The sequence below is a fragment of the Acomys russatus genome, chromosome 8 (genome assembly GCF_903995435.1).
Source record: "Acomys russatus chromosome 8, mAcoRus1.1, whole genome shotgun sequence".
Taxonomy (NCBI): domain Eukaryota; kingdom Metazoa; phylum Chordata; class Mammalia; order Rodentia; family Muridae; genus Acomys; species Acomys russatus.
In genome coordinates this window covers 68,481,457-68,504,799 of record NC_067144.1, presented here as the reverse complement: position 1 = coordinate 68,504,799, position 23,343 = coordinate 68,481,457, and the positions used below count along the sequence as shown (strand labels likewise).

At 47.4% G+C, this 23,343-nt stretch overlaps 1 protein-coding gene across 1 annotated transcript in view; it reads left to right on the top strand.

Annotated features, from left to right (window-relative positions):
- The window catches only part of Tiam1 (TIAM Rac1 associated GEF 1), a 178,301-nt gene that overhangs the window by 53,944 nt on the left and 101,014 nt on the right, over positions 1–23,343 (top strand). The window contains exons 4-5 of the mRNA XM_051150194.1: positions 6,903–7,877; positions 21,534–21,981. Of these exons, the coding sequence (XP_051006151.1) occupies positions 6,903–7,877; positions 21,534–21,981 (1,423 nt within the window). The remainder of the gene's footprint in view (positions 1–6,902; positions 7,878–21,533; positions 21,982–23,343) is intronic.

Sequence of the window (23,343 nt, the reverse complement as noted above, 5' to 3'; positions counted from 1 at the left end):
ACTTGTTTTATAGACCAGGCTGGCCTCAAACTCACAAAGACTGGCCTGCCTCTGCCTTTCTTAGTGCTGGGATTAAAGGCTTGTGCCACCATGCCAAGTCTGATAATACCTTTTTGATTTTTTTTTTTTTAATCTGGCCTGAGAGAGTGAGACGGTACAAAAAATATGTCTTGGGGGCTGGAGAGATTGCTCAGTGGTAATAAGCACATACTCTTCTCCCAGAGGTTCCTCACAACCATCTGCGAGCCAGTGAGCCTGGTACTGGAAGATCCTATGCTCCCTTCTGACCGCTGCAGGCAAAACACCCATGGGCATAAAATAAATTTAAAGTAAATTTAAAACTGCATTTTGTTTTTATGAACACATCATTATCGCTGTTCGTGATGATCCCACAGAGTAAGAAGTTACGCTTTTTTCTTTTGTTCATTCTTTTTTACTTTTCGTTTCAGTTTTAGTTTTTGAGGCAGGGTTCCTCTGTGTAGCCCTGGCTGTTCTGGATCTTGCTCTCTAGACTAGGCTGGCCTCAACTCACAGATTCACCCGCCCGTGTCTCCCGAGTACTGGGATTAAAGGTGTGCACCACTCCCGCCTGGCCTAGCAGTACTGTTTTTCATGGGCTTCAACATGTTTGGTTTTACTTGAGGAACATAGTTATAATGTTCTATAATGCTTTAAAGTTCTTTGTGTCATGATTCCAGTGTCTGGGCCATCTGAAGGGTGGCCTCTGTTGGTGACTTAGCCGCAGAGGCTGGTTATGCTTTCCCAGTGTTTGGAATGCTACAAGGACACTTTGAGCATTATGCTGTGAGATTCGGGGCCTTGTTGGGAATCACCTGACAGCTGTGGATCTTGTAGTGGCTGTAAGCCGCCGGCTGGATTTAGGAATTGGGTGGCAAGCTCGTAGTCATTGTGGCAGGCTTTCACGCCAGCCTTTGCTGTGATGCTTTGGGCTCCTGTCACAGTATGACCATGAGGGTCAACCCAAGACATGGGCTGCTCAGCCTTAAGCCTCTGTTGTGTTGCTCTGAGTCAATCCCAGGCGTGCACACCCAAAATGTATATGGGTTTTCACACATGAGGAGAGACTTGCTTCCCTTCCTTCACTTCCTGAGCATCCACTCACTCTCTGCCTTCTAGGGACTATTCTTTCTTCTGATCAGAAGCACAGGATCTGCTCACTGGTTTTTGTGGCCTCTTCACAGCTGTATTCAATGCTCAACCTTGGTGCGAGCCTGGACAGGTTGCATCAATTTAAAAAAAAAAAAAAAAAAAAAAAAGAGGAAGAGGAGGAGCTCCCTGTCTATTGAGTGTCTTCTTCAAGTTTGGGCTCTTGCTCTCTGTCTGCTTTTGTTTACTTTTCATTTAGGGTTTTGCGGTGGTTAATGGGGTGAGGTAGCACTTTGCTCCTTACTGGGCTGCCACAAAAACACAGATGCTCTGTCTCCAGACGGCCCCTCCCTCATTGTTTACTTCTATTGGAACATTGTCTCTGCTTTTCTTGGCAACATTTTTCTGGGGATGCCTTCCTTCTAAGTGCTTGCTTGTTTCTTACTTAATCCATCAAGGCTATAGTGGAAGGCTCTAGGTGCTATTTAGAGGGGGGGGGGGGGTTGCTGGGATTACACATGCATTTCTTGAGAAAAATGCCTTACTTTTAGGTTTAATGTTTTTAACTGGACTATTTCCATTTAGTTAATGCTTGATTTATTGTTTCAAATAGTTTATTTCAAAATAATTACAGTCATGGAAATTTTTTCAAAGTGTTATATCCATTGTCTGTTTCTCTCTTATATGGTAAATCATCAGGAATTTGACACTGGTTCTGTGTGTGTGTGTGTGTGTGTGTGTACGTGTGTACATATATGTCCCTTTGGGGTATACAAGCCACTTTATCTTGGTAATAATGTGTGATACAGTATATGGGTCATTTTGTCAAATGCGCTTAGTGATCCTACAAAAGCAATCCTTTCTTCCAGAGGTGCACCCGAAGCACCCCAACAAAAGCTTGAGGGTTTTGATAACCTTCCTACACAGGACTCCTAGCTCTTTTCCTGCGTGTTTAATTTGATCGCGCTTAAAGGTCCATTTAGTATAATCAGTCACTGGGGAGCTTATGTCATCAGTTTAGCTAAGAGATAAGGTGTTTGTGAGAACTGGAGAAACCCTGCTCGCTCTGCTCTTGACCCTCGGCCCACAGGGTCCCTGGGCTCTCTGAGCCTTCTGAGAGCACACCACTTGGGGTGCTACTCCAGCCCCATCGTGCTGCCCTGTTCGCCCCTCTCTTTCTGTGAGTCATCTTGAACCTGAGCATTTGTGCCCTGTGGCCCTGTCTACAGGCAGGAATGGCTATTAGCTTAGCCTGTTCCTAAGCATCTGCCAGGCAGCTTCAAAGCAAAGAGGACGCACAGCGCCGGCACGATTCAGTGAATGAGACGGCATGGGGGGCATGCTGGGGAAGTGCAGTTCACAGATGAGTGCAGCGGGGAGCCCAGTGCTCCCTACTGTCTGTCTTTTAAATTTTAACCTTATGGGTATGGGAGTTTTGTTTGCGTATATGTCTGTGTACCTTTGTGTATGCAGTGCCCAAGGAGGCCAGACGAGCATAGCAGCACCCACTGAGCTAGGTGAGGGTTAGATGCTATGTGGGTTCTTGGAATGGAACCCTGGCCCTCTTTAAGAACAGCAAGTGTTGTTGAACACAGAGCCATGTCTTCAGCTTCCGGCTCTTTCTTTTATTGTGTGAGTTGTCACCTTCTATATTAAGGGTGTTTTGTTAATGTTTGTTTTCTTTTTATTGAGCACCCACTGAGGGTTCGGTTCTGGGACCCCGATGGCACAAGAGAAAACAAAATAAGCAAAATGTTTAGCATTCCTGATATCCAGGTTTTGCAGGAAAGGACAGAATTAGGATAATAAACACATGACATATTGTGTGCTACGCTATGTGAACTATCGTGGTAAACATTTAGGGGGAAAAATAAGAGTAGACCTGAGTTCTGCAGAGAGGTTGGTATTTCAAATTAAAAGGCTGGGCAAGGCCTCCCTGGCAGTCCATCGTGTCTTCAGTGAGTTAGTGAGACGGATGTAGTGCGGAGGAAGAGTGTGAGCAGGGGTCTTAAGATATTAAAAGCTGGGGCTGGAGAGATGGCTCAGCGGTTAAGAGCACTGTCTGCTCTTCCAGAGGTCCTGAGTTCAATTCCCAGCAAACACATGGTGGCTCACAACCATCTATAATGTGATCTGACGTGCACTGTATACATAATAAACAAATAAATCTTAAAAAAAAGATATTAAAAGCTTTATACTAAAATTGTATCTATACCCCCAATTACCTCCTGGCTCTAATAGCTGTGATCCAAGTAAATGTTCCCCCAAAAATGAAAATGGAATTAATACTGGGAAGATTTCCCAGCTTGAGATCTGTACAGGACTCAATAGTTCTTAACCAAAGTGCTTGGGACTAAAAGTGTTTCAGATTTCAGATTTTAGGATGTTTAAGGTATTTTGGGGGGTGGAACCCAAGTGTAAATGCATAATTCATTTATATTTTTATGTTTCATATATATCACTGGTGTTTTGACTACAACCTGCTATGTGAGAAAAGGTATGGTGTTTTGACTACAACCTGCTATGTGAGGAAAGTTGTGGAATCTTTTGCTTGGGGCATCCTATAGACATGATTAATGATGCTATACTGTAGCGTGCGTGCGTGCGTGTGTGCGTGTGTGCGTGTGTGTGTCTTATCTATTTCTATCTAGATTTCATTTTTATCTGTCTTTTCATGCGTTCATGTATGTCCTCCTGTCCTGAAGACTTTTACCCTTTCTTGGGATTACATGGTAACCCTGAGTTGAGGTCCTGCATACCTCTGGCTTGTATGCGCTCACTAACTCTTCATTAATTCTTTGGGTTTCTGAGATAGGCTTTCTCTGTGTAGCCTTGGCTGTCCTGGACTCACTTTGTAGGCCAGGGTGGCCTTGAACTCAGAGAGCTGCCTGCTTCTGCCTCCCTGAGTGCTGGGATTACAGGCATGTACCACCACACCCAGCTTACATTTTTTTTTTTTTTAGAATTTTTTTTTAAAGGTTACTTTCTGCCCTGAAATAACAAGCCTACTTTCAAACAAACAAACAATATAAAAACTAGGTTTTGAGTGTTTGAAGTAAAAATACATCTCAAGTCGCAAGTGGCATAGAATGGGAAGGTGATGGGGAAGCTGGCGTTTTACCTGTGTGAGAGAGGCTGTGGTTCACCAGCTGTCTGTGGGTTCCTGCCTCCCACAGGGCTAGTGTCTCCTCTGCAGTAAGCAGTTTTAATGGTTCAGCTTTACGTTATTTACAGAGCCCACCCCCTCTCCCAACCCACCCTACAGGGCCCTTCAGGGGAAAGTTTTTAAGTTAAGGGTGCTTCTGCAGCCCCCAGAAACTTTCCCCCCTTAACTTTTGTTGCTTTACACTTTGTGCTGAGAACCTGTCCTGGTAGGATTTAGGAGATTTGGCATTTGCCTTTGAGTTCTTACACCGGAGATAAAAGTGCCTCCCTTCCTACCTTGGCGCAGGAGAAGAACCTTACTACTGAAAGGGCTATTAATCCAGCAGCCGTCAGTGTGATGCAGGGCCTGTCATAATTCTTACACCTTAGGCCATTTCCTTCAGGAACCCTCTCATGGGGCTCTTAAGTTGATTAGTTTTCTCTTGGCTGAAAGAAACCTCCCCAGAAAGCTCTCCTTTATATTTATTTGTAGACTCTTGATAGATCAGTGTGACAACACGGGGGTTACAGTTCCGCCTTTTCTCCCATTCCATTCCTTCACTGTGATCCCTTCCTCCTGAATTCCAAACCGTGTGCATCTTAAATTGAGCTGTAACTAAGGCTTTGCTCTTTATCTTCTGTTTATTGACAAAACACATAGGAATCTTTACACTTAATTTCACTTTTTCGAAAATGAAGAGCTGGCCTTGGGGTTGTAGTTCATCAGTCTAGCTTGCTTAGCATGCCGAGGCCCTGGGTTCAAATCCCAGATGCCTCCTTTTCCCTGCAAATAAATTGCCGTGCAAGCAACTGCATAGCTCGATGAAGAACATGTGCTTAACACATGCGAGGTTCTCTGCTGGGTTCCTAACACCTCAAAAATGAATAAGTAATAGAACATGAGCTCTGGGAAATTGGACATGGCCTTTAGTGTTGGCAAAAATCTGTGTTTACTTATGCTTGTAAAGCATGTAGCAAATGCTAGGCTTAGGATTTAAGATGTATGGTGGTCTTACATGGACCATTAATCTTCTCATTTTCCTTACGCTTCTTGATGACATCAGCCAGAGAGGTGTGGGCATACCGCTCTGAGGTGTATTCGCTGCCAATGGAGAGGGAGTTCTCGCTCTTGGAAGATCCCCTTTGAGAATCAGGATGTGTGGTTGAGTGGGGAATATTTTAGTATAGGTGTAGCTTAACACCTGGAGTCTGGATGGATCACCTAGAGGCCTTCTCCTTGTGCCACACACCTCAGTAGAACAAGGAGTGCTTGTTAGAGCTGAAGCCATGTTAGAAGCAACAGTGGGACTGTAGTGATTTCTGGACCAATGGGAAGGCACCTTATGTTAGTGCTGTGGTACTCAGCCTCAGTTCCTGTTTCCTCGGGCATCTCTTGTTTTCTTTGTTATGGTGTACTGTCCATAGCTAGAGGACCCATTTCAGAAGAGTAGAGGGTGTGTCTGTGTCTTTCACTGCTCACCTCTGGCTTCTAGAATTCGGTGGGTACTCAGCAAATGTTCCTTGAATGCCAGGCTCTGTGCACAGTGGACAGAGCCAGCACAGGTATTTGCCCAGGGAAACCCTACTTTTCTTCTTCCGTTTCATCTGTTTTCACATGTGTTCTCTTAAATGTATATACTTGGAAGAGAAATAGAAAGACTTCTGGAGCAAGGGCAGAGGCCAAATAGAGTCACAGCTGTGAAGCTGTGAAGATTTCGCCCTGCTGTTGTGGGTAGCAGAGTTGTGTCATCAGGTCAGAGATGGAGGAGAGGAATGTGGTATGTGAAGACTGACGCCACCTGGACGGCCCTGCCAGGCTGGCTCACGTTTGCCGGCTTCACAGTATGCATTTCTGTCTTCGGGGCACCGTGTACCAGATTCATGGTCACAGGTTGGATTTGCTCCCAGTACTAAACCCATTAGTGAGCTGCCAAGCGATTCGCTCTGTCCTTCCTTTTCCCCTCCTCAGCCCTCCCACAGATCCGAGTTTTCAAAGTGCCTGTGAAGTGGATGGTAGCAGTCTTTTTCTTTATGATTTGGATTTGCTGGGAAAAATTGATTAGGGATGCATCTTGAGGCTTTCAAGTTTTGATTGATTTTTGAGGTGTGGATAGAACCCAAGTAAAGCAAACGATATCTCCCCAAACTGTGGGACAAATAAAACTACATGAACAAAGCCAAGAAAACAAACAGAAACCCGCAGAAAGGGAGACAGAACACTGCTCCTTTGGGGGACACCTGGGTTTGCACTTTAGTTTTTAATTGTGGGGTAGTAGCACACTTTTCAGTGTGTCATTGTGAGGCTGCACAAAAAAGCCAAGGTCAGCGGACTGGCCACCTTCACGGGGAGTAACACTGTGGGTGTCCCTTGGGCATCTACCCTTTGGGCAAAGACAGCTCTCTCATTATTGGATTTATATGAGTGTTTCACCTCTCTGGAGACTATCTGAATAGATAGTGGTAGTCTCACCTGTAGCCAGGTATGAGTCCATGTATGGACCCAAAGCTCCTGGAAGCTGTGTTTTTATTTACCTAACTCCATAAGCAAACTGTTGGCTCAGCCTGACCTGAAACCCTAACTCTTAAGATTTTTATGCCCATTCCAATACACTCAATTATCTCTTTTTTTTTTCCTTTGCCCTTTGCTATAGACCATAAAACCATGGGAAACGCAGAAAAGCCAAAATGTGGACCACGAGTTTTATGGGGAAAAGCATGCTAGCCTGGGGCGGAAGCACACATCGCGCTCCCTGCGACTATCACACAAGACACGGAGGACGCGGCATGCTTCCTCCGGGAAGACGATCCACAGGAACTCCGAAGTGAGCACCCGGTCCAGCAGCACCCCCAGCATCCCCCAGTCCCTGGCCGAAAATGGCTTGGAGCCCTTCTCCCAAGAAGGCACCCTAGACGACTTCGGGGACCCCATCTGGGTGGACCGAGTAGATATGGGCTTGAGACCTGTATCTTACACCGATTCTTCCGTCACTCCCAGCGTAGACGGCAGCATCGTCCTCACGGCAGCCTCTGTGCAGAGCATGCCTGACTCGGAGGAGAGCCGGCTTTACGGGGATGACGCTACATACTTGGCTGAGGGAGGCAGGAGGCAGCGTCCCTATACATCCAATGGGCCCGCATTCATGGAGACAGCGAGCTTTAAGAAGAAACGCTCCAAATCTGCAGACATCTGGCGGGAGGACAGCCTGGAATTCTCACTCTCAGATCTGAGCCAAGAACATTTAACAAGCAACGAAGAAATCTTGGGTTCCGCGGAAGAGAAGGATTGCGAGGAGGCTCGGGGGATGGAAACAGAGGCGAGCCCCCGGCAGCTCAGCACCTGTCAGCGAGCCAACTCCCTGGGTGACTTGTATGCACAGAAAAACTCTGGGGTTAAAGCGAACGGAGGACCGAGGAACAGATTTTCAGGTTACTGCCGGAATTTGGTGTCGGATATTCCCGATCTTGCAAAGCGTACGATGCCACCGGCTGCTGCTGAAGAGACTCCTCCATACAGTAATTATAACACACTTCCCTGTAGGAAGTCGCACTGTCTTTCCGAAGGTGCCACCAACCCACAAATTAGCCTTAGCAAGAGCATGCAAGGCAGAAGAGCAAAAACAACCCAGGTAAAGCCTCAGAGATTTCAGCATTTTGAAAGTGGTGCATGGCTCTTAGTGTGCGTGATCAGTTTGCATGATCAGTTTGCTCTTATCAGTTTCTCATTTTAAAAGTGGGCTTTACCCGGTTGGTTTGTCTGGCAGCGACTGCAGCTGGTATAGCTTCTCCTGCGCCCCTCTTACACTTCCGTGGGTAAGGGGTGGGGATTAAGGGGTGTGTATGTAGTGCAGTGGGAGGATGTGCCAGCAATGGCAGGAGAGCTATTAACTTCATACTGGGAGGCCGCCTCTCAACTCAGGCCCTCAGCAGCACCTCCCTGGTGGACTTTCTCACTTGATCCTCTCTATGGACCAGCAGGCGTGGCAGGTTGTGGAGCCAGTATCCACATTACAGCAGGTGGGGAGAAGGCTGTGGGCAGTGCCTCTGAAGAGACATTTTTGATTCAGGCTGGGCTGTGGTCACTTGTCAGCTTCTCTCTGGTGTTGGCAGGCCTGCTGCCTTACAGGAGCCATTTCAATTTCCTGTTCCTTGTGATGCGGCCAGCCCCGTCTCTGGAGGGGGTGGTAGAAGGAATAACATGGGTGGGTTCCCAGCTTCTAGTTTGTTGCCAGCTTGTTTGACCTCAGACAAACCCCGACTTGTAGAGGTGAGGATAACGATGCTTAGCTGCTGACTGCAGGAGAGAGTGGGTAAGACAAGTGTCTCAGCAGCGGAAGGAGAGCCTGCTAGCTTGCCTGGCAGTGGGAGAGGGTTGGGAGAGACTGTCTGACAGCCCTGTATGCTTTGATCCTTTCCTGAAACTTCTGCTTCTTGTGGCCGATTTTGGAGGAGCTTGGGATTCTGACCAGGTTGAGAAGTGGTTAGTGGATTGTGCTTTTGACCCAAGAATGAGCCCCATTTGTTTTGAGAGAAGACATTGGGCATCATGGTGACCTGCAAAGGCTGCTGCCCTTTGACCTGCCCAGTAGGGGGCAGTGCTGCACTCTCTGGCCTGGCCCGAGTTTGAGTCAAAGGGGCATTGGCAGTGTTACTTTAAAGTGGTCCAGTTGGTGGAGGGACTGGGGTGAGGCTGGGTTTCTTCCTGAAGATGGTTTTGCTGATGTCACCAAAGCCACCAAAGCTTTCACCTCTTTGTAACCGGTTGACTTAAGTTAGTAATGGGTTTTAAAGCCTTGATTTCTTCACCTCTCTAAGTGGAGGTATTGGGTCTGGAGACTCCAGCCCAGAGGCAGAGTGCTTGCTTGCAAGAGGCTCCGGGTTAGGTCTTCAACATTGTGGGTGCACACACACCAAGTAGGGGTAATAATAGAACTATTTGAGGAAATGCAGTGAAATCCTGCGTGAGTCATGAAACTTAGTGCTTAGGAAGCAGCCAGGTGGGGGCTTTGTTCACCCATGTGACCCTTAGCATTACTGGTGTGGTGTGGGTTGAAGACTCGGGGCAGGTGGATGTCTATTCCCAGATCTCATGTTGATGAGAAGTCGGAATGTGTCGCTCTGAGAAGGTGAGCACTTAAGAGGCACTGCCTGAATACCTACCTCTTTTTTTTTTTTTTTTTTTCCTGAGTCTAGATTATAATAAAAGTGAGGTTATGACAGGAGCGACAGGTCAACACCCTACCTGTGGTTCCTCTCACTACCCCATGAGGGTCACTACTGAACTGTCAGTTTGGCAGGCCATGGCCAGGTGACCCAATAAAGAGTCACATGAAAATCACTAAAGGGCTACCCTGAAATTGTCTGCCCTCAGATTGGCACCACAGAACTGCTTCAGAGGTTGGCAAAGGATATGTTGACCCAGGTAGCACCTTTGCCTGGAATGGCTCAGTTGGCCGCTTCCCTGTGTGAGGCTGAAGAGGGCTGCCCAGCTGTGCTCTGGGCTCTTCATGGTTCTGACACCAGAGATAGTCAGACCTCGACTTATCCCTACTGTTGAAGTAACAGTCATCCACGGAAGAGGGACAAAGTGAGACAGTGCTCCCCTGGGAAGCTGCAATGCCATATCTCCATCCCTTGGCTTGCTGACTTCCCAAGTTAATATACAGAAGTGAGGTCATCTTAGTGTGCCGTCTCATAAACTGCTGCTTAATGGAATGCAAAGCGCTACAGACAAGGAATTCTAAGAGGGCCATTTGCATGCTGGCCCAGCTGCTCACCCAGTGGATGACCTTGGGTAAGTCACTTCCTCTAAGAGGTCCATCCCCGTCCAGGGAGAGTGGCACCATCCTCCATCAGGGCTGTATTAGGCGAGCCAAAAGGGACGCCATGCTTGGAAGCCCTTTTATGGGGCCTAGAAAACGAACGGAAGTATTACTTTGGTATTGACTTTGTATGTTGAGTAAGGATCTTTAATGACTTGAAACAAACCCCAGAATTATGCACAACACTACACATCCACCCACATTTTCCTGGTCTAAGTTTGAGCCCATTGTGTTCCAAGCAGTGTATTTTAAGAGACAGTGGGTGTGGAAGCCTCCTTGAAAAGAATTCTTCTTTTTCTTTTCAAAGTTTTTGACCCAAGGGACCTCTATAGCAAGCTTGAATCATGGATCTTAGTCTCCTTGCTGGCCCTGTGATGTAGCTCAGTGTCTCACAGCCCAGTCAGCCGTTTCACTCCCACCGGAAAAAGTTCCTGGCAAACATTTGGCTCAAGAGCACGACCTCTCAGCCCGGAGAAAATACACTGGATCCAAGATGATGCAGACAATTTCATTTGATTTGAAAATGATCAAAAAAAGGTTTTGGCCATTCTTTCTGTTTTGTGTTGTGTTCGTTCGGTGGTTGGATTTGTTAGTGGAACGGGTAGGGCGTGTTGTTCACATGTAAGCTTTGTGTTCAGTATCAGGCACACAATGAATTTGTTGAATCATGTGTTTGGACACGTGTGTTTTGTTTGTGTACACATGTTGTATGTAGTTTGTACTGAAAACAAACAAAAATCCAGCTTCCCACTCTTGGAGTTGGTTTATTATTGATTTCAACAACAGGACAGGATACGCTGCTCCTTGGATGTAGTTGATGGCTTTTGGCCTGAACTTGGCTCTTTGGTTACTATTTCCTTGGTAGTCCATGAAGAGGGCAGCCTGGTGTCATGCAGAATCAAGGGTGTCAGCAAGCCTGGGCCTAGAGTTTTCACCCCCTGCCTCTTGGTTATTTGACCTCATGAATCTGGGTTCTTTTCAAAAGGCACTCCTAGGAAGATTCAATGTTTCAGGAGGGAATGAGTGCCTCTCCAGAAAGTTACAGATGCCCACTATATAATGGCTTCAGCAGGCGGGGCGAGGCTTGGCTTCATGTTCTGGAGTTCTGCTCTTCTGCAGCTTTGAGGCTTCCAAAGGGTGAGTAGGAGAGAGGAGACACTGCTGCTGGTGCGCTGTCTTGTGGCCAGGCAGGGAAGCTCTGCGGAGTGCCTGAGGAAAGCTTTGGCTTGGAGCCATCGTGCACACTTGAGGAGACCTTCATTTACCCAAATAGGAGCTGGAAGAAAGTGACTTGGCTCCACTAAGCCTGTTGCAAGGAGCCACCGAATCTAGAGAGCTCCAGGGAGATCCGGACTGAGGTGAAATGGCCAGCTGTCAACATCTCCGCATCCCTAGAAGCCTGTGCACCCTGGCGTCCGTGTATTACAAAGAAAGCTGCTATGAACATAGTTGAGCGAGTGTCCTTGTTGTATGGTGGAGCATCTTTTGGGTGTGTGCTCAGCAATGATATAGCTGAGTATACCACTATTCCCAGTCCAGTAGGAACAGGAAGAAGCAGAGAGGGAGCTCTGTTAGACCTTAGGGTTAATTTCAGCCTCGTTTCAAGATGGCAACTTCCTGGGGGAACCTCACAGACTTTCTCTACCTGACTCCATACCTTTTCAGTGTTCTATTGCTGTGAAGAGACACCACAACCATGGCAACTCTTATAAAGGGAAACGTTTAACTGGGCCTGGCTTACAGTCCATTATGGTCATGGCGGGAAGCATGGCAGTATGCAGGCAGGCATGGCGCTGGAGAAGGAGTTGAGAGTTCTACATCTGGATCTGTAAGCAGCAGGATGAGGGAGTGACACTGGGCTTGGCATGAGCTTTTGCAATCTCAAGGCCCACCTCCAATGACACTTCCTCTAACAAGGCCACACCCTCTAGTCCTTTAAGATAGTGCTACTCCTTGGTGACTGAGCATTCAAGTGTATAAGCCCATGGGAACCATTCTTCTTGAAGCCACCACAAAGGGTGACCTTAAGACCTTAGGGCATAAGCTCTAAAACCCCAGGTCTTGTGCGCTTCCTTCCCAGGCACTCCCCACACGGTGGTGCTCCCCACAGCCTTAAAGTACGGCTAAACCCCTCAATTCTGGTGAAGGAAAAATGGCCTTGTTGGTTAAGAAGGAAATTCATACTGCCCATTCCAAATTAGAAGCGTAGGAAAGAAATCTAGAAGCTAGGAAAAGGAGCCCATGTTAGATCAGAGGAGGACCCTTGAGTTCCTAGAAAAGTCATTTCTGATTTTAAAACCTTTGTTTGGTTTTGAACCACTTAGCTTAAATGACTCCAAAACAAGTGTGTCACCTGAGCTGATAATCAGGCTCCTTAGCTACAGGTGTGTCCTAGACACTTTGAAAGCCAGCTAAAAACCTTGGACATTGCTCTGACCTAAGCACATGGACCAGCCTTCTGTATGTATCATGTTTGGGGTTCGTGGGTCCCCTGAGTGCATTTAGAGATGTCTGGTTAGGAGTTCTTTTGTTAAGTACTAGAGAGCTGGCCCCACAGTTAACAGTACTGGCTGCGCTTGCAGAGGACCTGGGTTCAGTTCACACACACAACTACTCACAAGCACCTGTAGTTGCAGTTTTGGGGAATCTGATGCCCCCTTCTGGGCTTTGGGCTCTGGCATACATGTGGTTTACACATACACACTCAGGCACACATACATTTAAAATAAAATAAAAAAAAGTTTTTATTTTTGTTTTGTTTTTCAAGACAGGGTTTCTCTGTGTGGCCTGAACTGTCCTGGGCTCACTCTGTAGACTCAGAGATCAGCCTGCCTCTGCATCCCTAAGGGGCTGAGATTACAGCTGTTCCACCGTGCCCAGCTAAAATCTGTTTTTAAAGGAATGCTTTAAAAAGATTTCTTACATTAATACATTAATATGAAAATATTCTCATATGGAATCTTTTTTAAGCCCCTCTTTTTCATTCATTCATTCTTTGTTATTTTCTTTCTTTCTTTCTTTTTTTTATACTTCCATCTTTGTCTCACTTTTTTTGGCATGTAAATTCCATAGTAAGATACTTGTTTTGAAAACAAGCCTTTCCTTTTCCAACAAGGGTGTCTGACTCCTCTGCCAAGATCTTTTTGGAGGAAGTGGGTGGTGGGTGGGTAGTTGGGAGATTGGCTAACAGTGGCACTTCTCAGACCACTTAGGCACTTCAGAAATAGTTTAGACACCGTGGAGCTTCTGTTTGTGTGGGATATATCTTGAGTAGTCATCACTTTAGTAATTCAAATAGAGATGTAAGAAATGCACATTAATTCGTTTTAAATTAGGAATGGTCCCATTTCACATCCACCGAAATTTCTTTACAATTTTTTATTATCTAAAATTAAACATGGTTGTGTGGGCGAAAGGTTTTGTTTTGCGTGTGTCTATGTCTCTGGCTTCTGGTTCACTGGAGGGCATCAGTCTGTTTCTCATCCATTTACAGTGCATTGCTTGGCTGTACTGTGTAGGATCCCACCTCTGCACAGGGAGCTGGGAGAGGAGGAGCTGGAGGGACCCCCTGCAAGGTATCTTAGGGACCTCAGGACTGTTCTTCCTGGATTGCTGCTTGTTTATATTAAAAGGGCTTGGGAAAGTTCAAGCAGGTGAAAAACCACAACTTTGTAATGTAATGCATTAGTAGAGAAGAGTCTGCCGTCCCCCGTCCCCTGTCCCCCCCCTCTCTAACCCCCCCCCCCCCGTTCAGATTGTGTCACACTACTGTGTGAGTTACAATTGTATGTCCTAACTGGGGACAAGGGCTGGAATCCGGAGTTCAGCATCCCAAGAACAGGATGCCAGGGCCTCCTGGGTGTGGCCATGAAACCAGCCTGCTCCAAAGGTCTGACAGAGTCTTCAAAACCCGGGGAAGAACTCAAAACCATCTGACCCACTTTTCACGTCTCAGCTGAGCCCCGCTGATGTCGGACCACCCACTGACAAGAGTGCTGGGTCCACAAGATAACCCAGTTTCTCCCTCTTAGTTTATGTATGTACTTTTAAAGAATTAAATAAAAAATTGAAATGAGTTGTGGTTCTATCCACAGAGCTGCTTGAAGTTGCAAATGTTATCTTTACCTCAGAGACTCACTCATCGTCTCAACTTTAGCACAGCCTTAGTGAGCTTGGCAGTGACTAAACCTTTACATCAAATTAAAATGTTTTTCCACAAGAAACTGTTTCCCTCTTCTTGAGTTAGTGGTGGGAAATGGCAGCAGCTAGTTCATTCAGTAATTATTTTTGAAGTGCCTACCCCATGCCAGGCACTATTCTTGGCACTTGGGATGTGTCGACGAGGGAAGATTCAAGAGCTCGTGGAGCGAGTTGTGGCGAAACGGGGGTGTGCGTGACGCAGACTAGATAGTGCAACAGTAAGTGATGTGCTGTAGAAGCAGGACTGGGGTGACCAGGTGGTGGTGGGGGTGTGGCAGGCGACTTCAGATCAGGAGGTCAGGGTGTTGACCTCCAGAGAGGTCAGACTTGAGGCTTGAAGGAGAGGAGAGAGTTGGCTCTTGAGTTGCAAGGTGGGAGGCTGCCTAACCCATCTGAGGGGAGGCAAGAAGCCCAACGTGGCTGCAGTGGGGCTGGCGAGCGGAAATGGAGGTGGTGCAGAGGAGTTGGCATGGCAACCAGGGGAAGGAAAGGAAGGGGAAGTGTGTGGCTGTAGAAAATGAAGAACATGGATATTCCTGGAAGAAAGAGCTGTTGGAATGATGCCCTGGAAGAAGTGTCCAGTTCACCAAAGCCCAAGTGCTGATGCTGGCCCTTCGTACAGGGTCTTGAGTGACAGGAGCTGGAATCTTCCCTGTTATGCTGGGAAAGTGGCCCTGTGCTAGTGGAAGGAAGTTCGTTATAGTGACACGTTATAGTGACACAGGGCTAGCAAGGGAAGAAGAGGACCTGCCAGGTGGTACAGAAGTAGAGGCAGGATGACTCCCGGGGGAAGCGCATCCAGAGAGGAGCAGAGGAAGGGCTGGGATGACTCAGGCCAGGTGGACGTTGAACACACTTCCATCAGGTGTTCCCTGGAGCAATGTTTCCATTTGCTACCTTGTATTGGGCTCCCTTTTTAGTAACTAAGAATCTCAGTTCCAATGGTTGGATTTGAGAGAAGTTGAGACTTGCTCCCACTGGGAATCATTAGGGAAGGAATGGGTGCTGGAAACTTAGAAAGCCTTGGGAGGGCACGGAGAGGGAAGAGAGAGCTGGTCTCCTATTTCTAGCAAGTTAGTAGTGCCCAATAGCTGCTAATTCAGTGTAGATTACGTCAACATTTTCTTACTTGCTGTGCTGTCTTGAGAGCGTGAAGATAACTTAAAGGCCTCATTAGCATTTTAAACTCCCACCTATCTGCTTGCATGTTTTTCTCTTGAGATCTTGTTTATATACCAGATTCCTCAAGGCAAGCTCCCTTCCGTGTTGGTACAGGAAGCTTGTAGCTGTGGCCAGCCCGTGCCTTTTATCCCCTGTAAGTCAGGGCTCACATGTACAGAAGGGCTCAGATGGTGATGACAGCAGCTATCGTTAACATTTTTGTGCTGGTACAGGGTGCCGAGCATGTTCGAGGCACTACTGCTGGGTTATACAATCCCTTAGCATCTCATGAACTGCTTTATTAAGTAGGGGCAGGTATAGGAGCTGGAGACATGGCTCTGTGGTAGAGGGCAGGGCCCAGGATTCCTGGCTGAAAGGAAACCAAAGTAGATCCTTGCTGGCCCCACTGTGTATACTAAGAAACTGAAGCCCAGATCACTCTAATCTCTTATTGGGAATTGGCATTTCCTTCTTTCTTTCTTTTTTCTTTTTAAAGATATATTTATTATTTATTATTTATACAGTATTATGTCAGCAGGTATGACTGCATACCAGAAGAGAGCACCAGATCACAATGATAGATGGTTGTGAGCCACCACATGGTTGCTGGGAATTGAACCCAGGACCTTTAGAAGAACAGCCAGTGCTCTTAACCACTGAGCCATCTCTCTAGCCCCTGGGAATTGGCATTTTCTATACTAAGATTAGTAAAGGAAAGTATGCTGAGTATGTTTAGGAGATCCAAAGGGTATGTGTGTGTTAGTATGTTAGTATGTGTGCATATTTGAGTGTATGTGTGTTCATGTGGTGTGTGTGTTGTGATGTGTGGTGCATGTGAGAAGGGTGCTCTTATGTTTAGGAATAAGTAGGAGGAAAGCACAGGAGGAGCAAGAGTTCCAGTTCAAGTCAATGCCACTGAAGCCCAGCGATTTCTCCTTAGTGTGCACTCAGCTTCTCGGGACAGGGGTGTTTGAACTAAGCCAGATCTATCAGGGAAATTAAAGTGACCAAGGTAATTGATTCTGCTGGTCTCTGAATTGTCCCAGGGCCCTTGCACTTTGTAGCTAATTAGCTTTTCAAAATTGGTTCTGCACATGAGCACAGGGAAGTGTCCCTTGGAACCTTTGTTTGTAAGTCTCCTGGGGAAAGACCCAGAGCCCTGCTGCAAGGCATCGCCAGTTCATGGTCTTCACATTGGTGATTTTGCCTTTTAGTGGAAACAAACTTTGGTTTTGTCTCTTGGAATTTCAGTACAGGAACTCATTTAAGCATCATTGCCCAGCTTAAGTGGCCCAAAAGTGGCCCTTGCCTGGCAGCTGCAGTGTGTTTGGATCTCCAGTTGGATCCTCGTGCACCCAGTAGGGAAGTGTATACACTCATTTTGGGAACTTGCCAATGAAGTGGAAAGCACTGAGCGCTCAGACAATCTGGTTGGGGGGTTTGTCTTGGGACACTGGGATTTAAGAACATCCCTGTCCTTTGGCTGTTGCGCATAATTGGAGCTCTCTGCAGTGCAGCATTTCTAGTAGGGACAGTTGACTCCCTGATTTGCAGAAGTCTCAGCTAGACTTTCATCTGGCTGGGTCTCGCCATGTTCTTTCATTTCCTCTGCTACTTCTTCTCCTCCCTGGGCCTCACAATGATAAGGGACGCCTTCTGCCCCTGAGCCACATCCTTAGATCTCCATGGACCTTTTCTTCCCTCCCTCTCTCTCTCTCTCTCTCCCTCACTCCCTCTCTCCCTCCCTCCCTCCTTTCCTTTCCTCCCTTCCTTCTTATTTTCCTCAGTTTCCCCATGTGTATATGTATGGTTTGTGTATATGTGTGGACATGTTTTTGCACATATGGATGCAAGTGTGAATGGGTGCACACATGTGGGAGTATGCATGCCTTTGCATGTGTGGGTGCGCGTTTGTGGTGTGTTTGTGTCCTGAATTGCAAGTGAGCGCTCCACCCACTTGGCATTTATGAAGGCGTGTGGTATCGAACTCTGATCGTCAGGCCTTCATGGCAAGCACTTTATTTAACCTCTGAGGCAACCTGCCCGCCCTCCTGTGACTTTTGAATAAAGCTTAGCTTTTGGCTAAATCGGCTAGAAGAGCTGGATGCTGAGAAGCTTAGTTAGGTGGGGCAGATCTTGCGCGTGATAAAGAAGGCAGGGCCTCCAGGCATTATTTCCTGGTGTCAGTCTTCCGGATTGCTCTCTGCCGGGAAGATCTTGGAGGTTGCTCCTTACTTCTCCGTGTCGGGAGAATCATGTTTCTCAATTGTGAAATTGCCTGGAGACTGAGAAAGGCCAGGGGAGCCCTTCCAAAAGACAACCACAAGAGCATTTGTGTCACAGTGAGGAAAAGAGAGAGGCGGATTGAACAATACCTCTAGCTGGCTTGACCCATCATCCACTGTGCCACAATGGGCTTCAGGGTATCTGGGACAGCCCAGGCATCATGATTAAATAGGGGTTGGAGTAGAACAGCTGACACCTGTTTCCCAATGAGTTAGATCACACGGGAGCACAATTACCTACTTCTGGAATGAGGTGCTATGTCTTGGGCAGATCGGTGGACACTCCCCATTACACTGAGCCACGCGCTCTGGAAGTGTGTGAGCTGAGCCGGGGCTCCAGGCATCCTACCTGGAGCAGTCTCACCTTTACTCAGTTTGGTGACCGTCTCAGAACTGGACATACGTAGCCTGCGCCGTGCGAGTTTACAGCTTCCATTGGCATGAGCAGATGTTCAGGGGTGACATAGAGGTGAGTGCCATGTAGTCCTCAACACTTGGCTCATGTGGAGACAAGAGGTCTGTAAAGGAGCGAATGATTTGTAGGCGTGTGTAAGCCGTAAAGAGTGGGCACTGACGCTGGCTGGCTCTCACTTCCTGTGCCTTCCATCTTTGTAGTTCTTCTAGGTCCTTCCACAGTTGGCTTTTAGCTATTTGCTGTGCAGGCTAAAACTAACAGATGAACAAGCCCTTAGCTTTTTCCAGAGAAACTAGAGATACCGTTAAACGAAATTGGGGAAGGATGGAGTTGAATAATGCAGGCAAAAATCAAGTCACATGCTGTCCCACAGCAGAGCCACGGGAATGCCCTTCTACACAGTGGGGAAGGTTCTTGGCAGCACAAGTTCAAACCTCCCATGTGCCTATAACCAGACTTAGGTATTCACATCTGTTAACGAAGGAGATGGTTTGAGGTTCCGTTGCAGGTGTTTGGAGACATCTCTTTTTCTTCCTTGTCCTGAAGTAGCTCCTGTGGAGGCCGTTGTCTTTTGGGTTTCTCAGGGTGGTTTGAGTGAAATCTCCCTCCTAGTCTCAGGCATTTGAATACTTTGTTCCCAGCTAATGGTGCTGTCTCGGAGATGTAGGAGGTATGGTCTTGTTGGAGGAAGCATGTCGCTGCAAGGTTGGAGAGTTTAAAGACCATTTCAAGCCATCTGTAGTGGCACAGGCCTTTAATCCCAGTGCTTGGGACGCAGAGGAAGAGGCAGGCAGATCTCTGAGCTCAAGGCCAGCCTGGTCTACAGAGCAAGTTCCAGGACAGCCAGGACTACACAGAGAAACCCTGTCTTGAAAAACGAAACAAAACAATCAGAAAACCAAAAAACAAAACAAAATAACAAAAAAAAAAAAAAAAGGAAAAAAAGAACCAAGAACCATTTCAAGTTCATTCTCCGGGCTTCCTGCTTGTGGTTTAAGATGTGAACTCTCAGCTTCCATTTCAGCAGCTGTGCCTGCCACTTACTGCCACCTTTCCTGGACTTGTGAGAATCTTATCTCTCTGGAACCATAAGTCCAAATAAACCCCTCCTTCTCTGTGTTGCCTTGGTTGTGTATCACAGCAATGGGGCAGGGGCGAAGCAATGAATATACAGAGCCAGCCTGCATCAGTGGACTGAGACCCGTGAAAATCAAATTTAAGAAATTCACGCGATTTCTCATCCTCTATAGCTTTTTTTTTTTTTTTTTTGTCTAAAATTGCCATTTCTTATTGTCTTACCTACAGGAATGTGCATGGTAAATGTCCCCGCCAGAGACAATGTGGGTTGGTAATAGTGCTTTTTGTTTGTGTAGTGGACTTTTTACTAACTGAATCTGGGTTCTTTGTGACCATCTATGGCTATTATTAAGCAGAGGAACATAACACAAAGTAATAGGCCAGCAGGCACAGGGTATGTTGGTCTGTTTTTCACTGTTATAATGAAATGTCCTAGGCTAGTTAATTTGCAAAGAAAAGACATCTATTTAGCTTAGTCCGGGAGGTCCAAGAGCTTGGTTCCAGCATCTGCTGGCTTTGTTGAGGTCTTTTGGGCACATAGCATCACGGTGTGAGTCAATCTGAGAGGAGAGATGACATGCTGAGATGGAGAGTCATAGCGATTGAGAGGACCAGGACCTCTTTTCTAGCAACTCAGTCTTGCAGGAATCACCTCAGAAGACCAGCATTGGTTTTCCCAAGGGTGATCCCCGCCCCCAAGTGACCTTAATACCTCCCAGGAAGCCCCCCTTTTGTTTGTTTGTTTTTTCCTTCCTTTGTGGAACTCAAGGGCGCTCTTAAAGGCTCTACCACAGCATCACTGTCCTGAGGACCAAGCTCCCAACTGGCAAACCGCTGGAGAGCAAACTGCATCTAAACCACAGCCCAGCAGGTTGATCTGAGCTGCACCTGTGATTTCTTGTCTCCCATAAGTCCTTGTGCCTGCCAGGGATCTAAAGTCCATTCGGAATGGAGCAGATGCTCGGTAGCTCCTCAGTTACAGCTGCACCTCTGACCCGCCCTTTCCTGTTCCTTCCTGCACTTTGTGTCATTATGTCATTATGTTGTCTTCACTCGAGTGAGCTGTGAACTCAGATCGACCGAGATAGAGACACAAACACCTACTTAGGTCTGGTGTGGACAGTCTCAGCTATGCTGTGATTCAGTCTGCCCTACCACCTTCCAGCACAGACTTAAATTCAAAGTATTCAGTTTCATGACAACCCAGCATATCCATTTAGCTTTTGTTTCAACCACCATTAGTTATTTGGGAGACTAAGGGTCCCATAAATGGCCAAAACACTACCAATCTGCACCGCTTTGCCTTTTCCTCTATGTCGCACTCAGGTTCCTATTGTCAGTCTTTCTCACCCTTCAAGCTCATAAGGCAGCCTGGCTCCTACTGTTGTCATCGCCTTTGCTGATTACTGCCATCATTTAATTAGTGTTTCTGGGAATCCTGTGGCACTTCTGAGCAATTGAGATTCCGACTTAAGGACCCACCTCTGTGACCCGGAAATACTGGGCTAGAGTACAGGGTCAGCTCTGGAAGTTTCAAGTGCCTTTCCACTGGAAACTGGTAGTCCAGCATCTTGGCAGTCTCCCCTCTCTCACTCAGCCCCAGGCAGTGAGTTGCCTACCTCAGGCTCCTTACATCCCACCCTTGAAAGGACAAAGTAACTGGAGAGGTGTATTGGCACTGTGGGCCCCACAGGCTGCCTTAGCACAATGCAGAGTGAGGGGCTGTTTTCAGGAAGCCAGGCTCATTAGGGCATAAGGCCTCTTGCCTGCTGCTCCTGGGGTATGGGGCCTTGCTGGGTGAGTGGGTGTGCTAGAAGTCTATTTAGTCACCCCATTATAAAAGAGACTCACAAGCAGCCCTTTGATTTTACCTTATTTTTAAGTATCAGCTGTAAAGATCTGGTTACACATTGTAACCCCACCTCCCCGGAACAGCTAACTAACCTTCCCGCTGAATTTCCCGGAGTTCAAGGCTAGCTGAGGTGGCTAAGGCCTCAGAGCTCCCTCAGCATGGTCACGCTAGAATCTCAATAGCTGGCCTGCCAATTAGCTAATTAAGTCAGATAAATGATAAGCTCTTTGAAGCGTCCCCCGTGCTCTTTATATTTCTTGAACATTCTGAATCATTAGGCTGAGTGGTGAGTGGGTGGTTGAAGGCTTGTTTCCCGGGGCCGCCTGACTGTAGTGGCCTGAGGAGGGATTCGTCCTTCATCATTGGAGCTGGGTGGGCCTTCTGTGCTGCAGAGCCCTAGGCTGGACCAGGTGCACCCAGGTTCCTTCCGCACGTGATGAGTGTCTGCTTCTCTCTCCCTTTCTGTTTCCAAGGATGTTAACACAGGTGAGGGCAGCGAGTTTGCAGACAGTGGGATCGAAGGGGCCACCACCGACACGGACCTCCTGTCCAGGCGATCTAATGCCACCAACTCCAGCTACTCGCCCCCCGCCGGCCGAGCCTTTGTGGGCAGCGACAGCGGCAGCAGCTCGACTGGGGATGCTGCACGCCAAGGGGTGTATGAGAACTTCCGGCGGGAGCTGGAGATGAGTACCACCAACAGCGAGAGCCTGGAGGAGGCCGGCTCCGCGCACAGCGATGAGCAGAGCAGCGGAACCCTTAGCTCCCCGGGCCAGTCGGACATCCTGCTGACGGCTGCGCAGGGCACCGTGCGGAAGGCGGGTGCGCTGGCAGTCAAGAACTTCCTGGTACACAAGAAGAATAAGAAGGTGGAGTCAGCTACCCGGAGGAAGTGGAAGCACTACTGGGTGTCCCTGAAAGGTAAGGGAGGCCAGCCCAGCTGCATGCTGGGAGTTCCAGTGGGTGCATTGCACAGGTGCTCACACAATGGACTTTCGTTATGCAATATTTCATAATTGTATATTTAAAACATAGTCTATTGTGGTAGAAACACAGCATTAGATGTACATTTTTTTAAAAAAGAGTCAAATCCTAGGGTGAGGATAAGGGCCATCTGTGAAGAACTAAAAGATCTGGTTTGGGGCTCGATTTTCTTCTGTCTGTGTTCAAAGCTGAGAATTGGACCCAGGGCCTGTCACATGTTACGTAAGCACCCCAGCCTTGTGTTACATCCCCATAGCTCTTTGTATTTTTATATTTGTTTTGAGGTACCAAATTGCCTTGTAATCATCTAGTCAGCCTCAGGAGTAGCCACCAAACCTGGCTAATGAACACACTTTTAAATATATGATATGGCACTGCTGACTCTGTACAACACTGTCAGCATGCCTCCAGGGCTTACCGAAGCTTTGTGCCTCTTACCCAGCAGCCCTCTTGGCATGTTACCCATCTCTGCAAAGGCTGCCTCACTGCTTTCTGTGCTTCTGGTTGTCTTGGTTTCATTTGTGTTGCTGGGATAAAATACCCCAACCAAAAGCATCCCACGGGGAAGGGAGGGTTTATTCGGCTTAAAATGGCAAGTCACAGCCCATCGTTCTGGGGGAAGTCGAGGCAGGAACCCAAGCAGCTAGTCACAGCGCATCCACAGTCAAAAACAGGGAGTAATGAATGCGCCATGCTGCCTGCTTCTGTTTGCTCTCTGCTAGCTTTCCGCATCCTGCACAGTCATGACCCTCTGCCTAGGGAATAGTGTTGCCTACAGTGGGCTGGGTCTTTCTACATTAGTTAATAATCAAGACATCCTCCCTAGACATGCTCACAGACCAACTTAATAATGGCAATTACTCAATTGAGACTCTCTTCCCCAGTGATTCTAAGTTGTGGCAAGTTGACATTTTAAAGCCACCTACACAGCAGTTCAGTGAGGGGAACATGTCACATCCAGTCTTCTCGTAGCTTGCTGGTTCTGATGGACAGTTCTGGAGCATGAGCTCCGCTCAGATCTTGTTTTCATTTGTTGAGGTTTGTGTCTCACACGGTGACTGTTGAGGATGGAAGACTCCTCAGCTCTAATCCAGTGAAGTGGCTGATGGTTTGAGGAGGTTTTAATTTTTAAGTGGTAGAATATCACGAATTTTACAGACTTCAGCCTGATGCTAACAGCGTGTCTACCTAGATTTGAGATGGGGAAGGGGGTGAGGTTCAGATGGGAAACACCCAGGAGAAAGAAGCCAGGGTCGGGCAAGTAAAGGTATAGAAACCAGATAGTCTGACTTTGGCTTT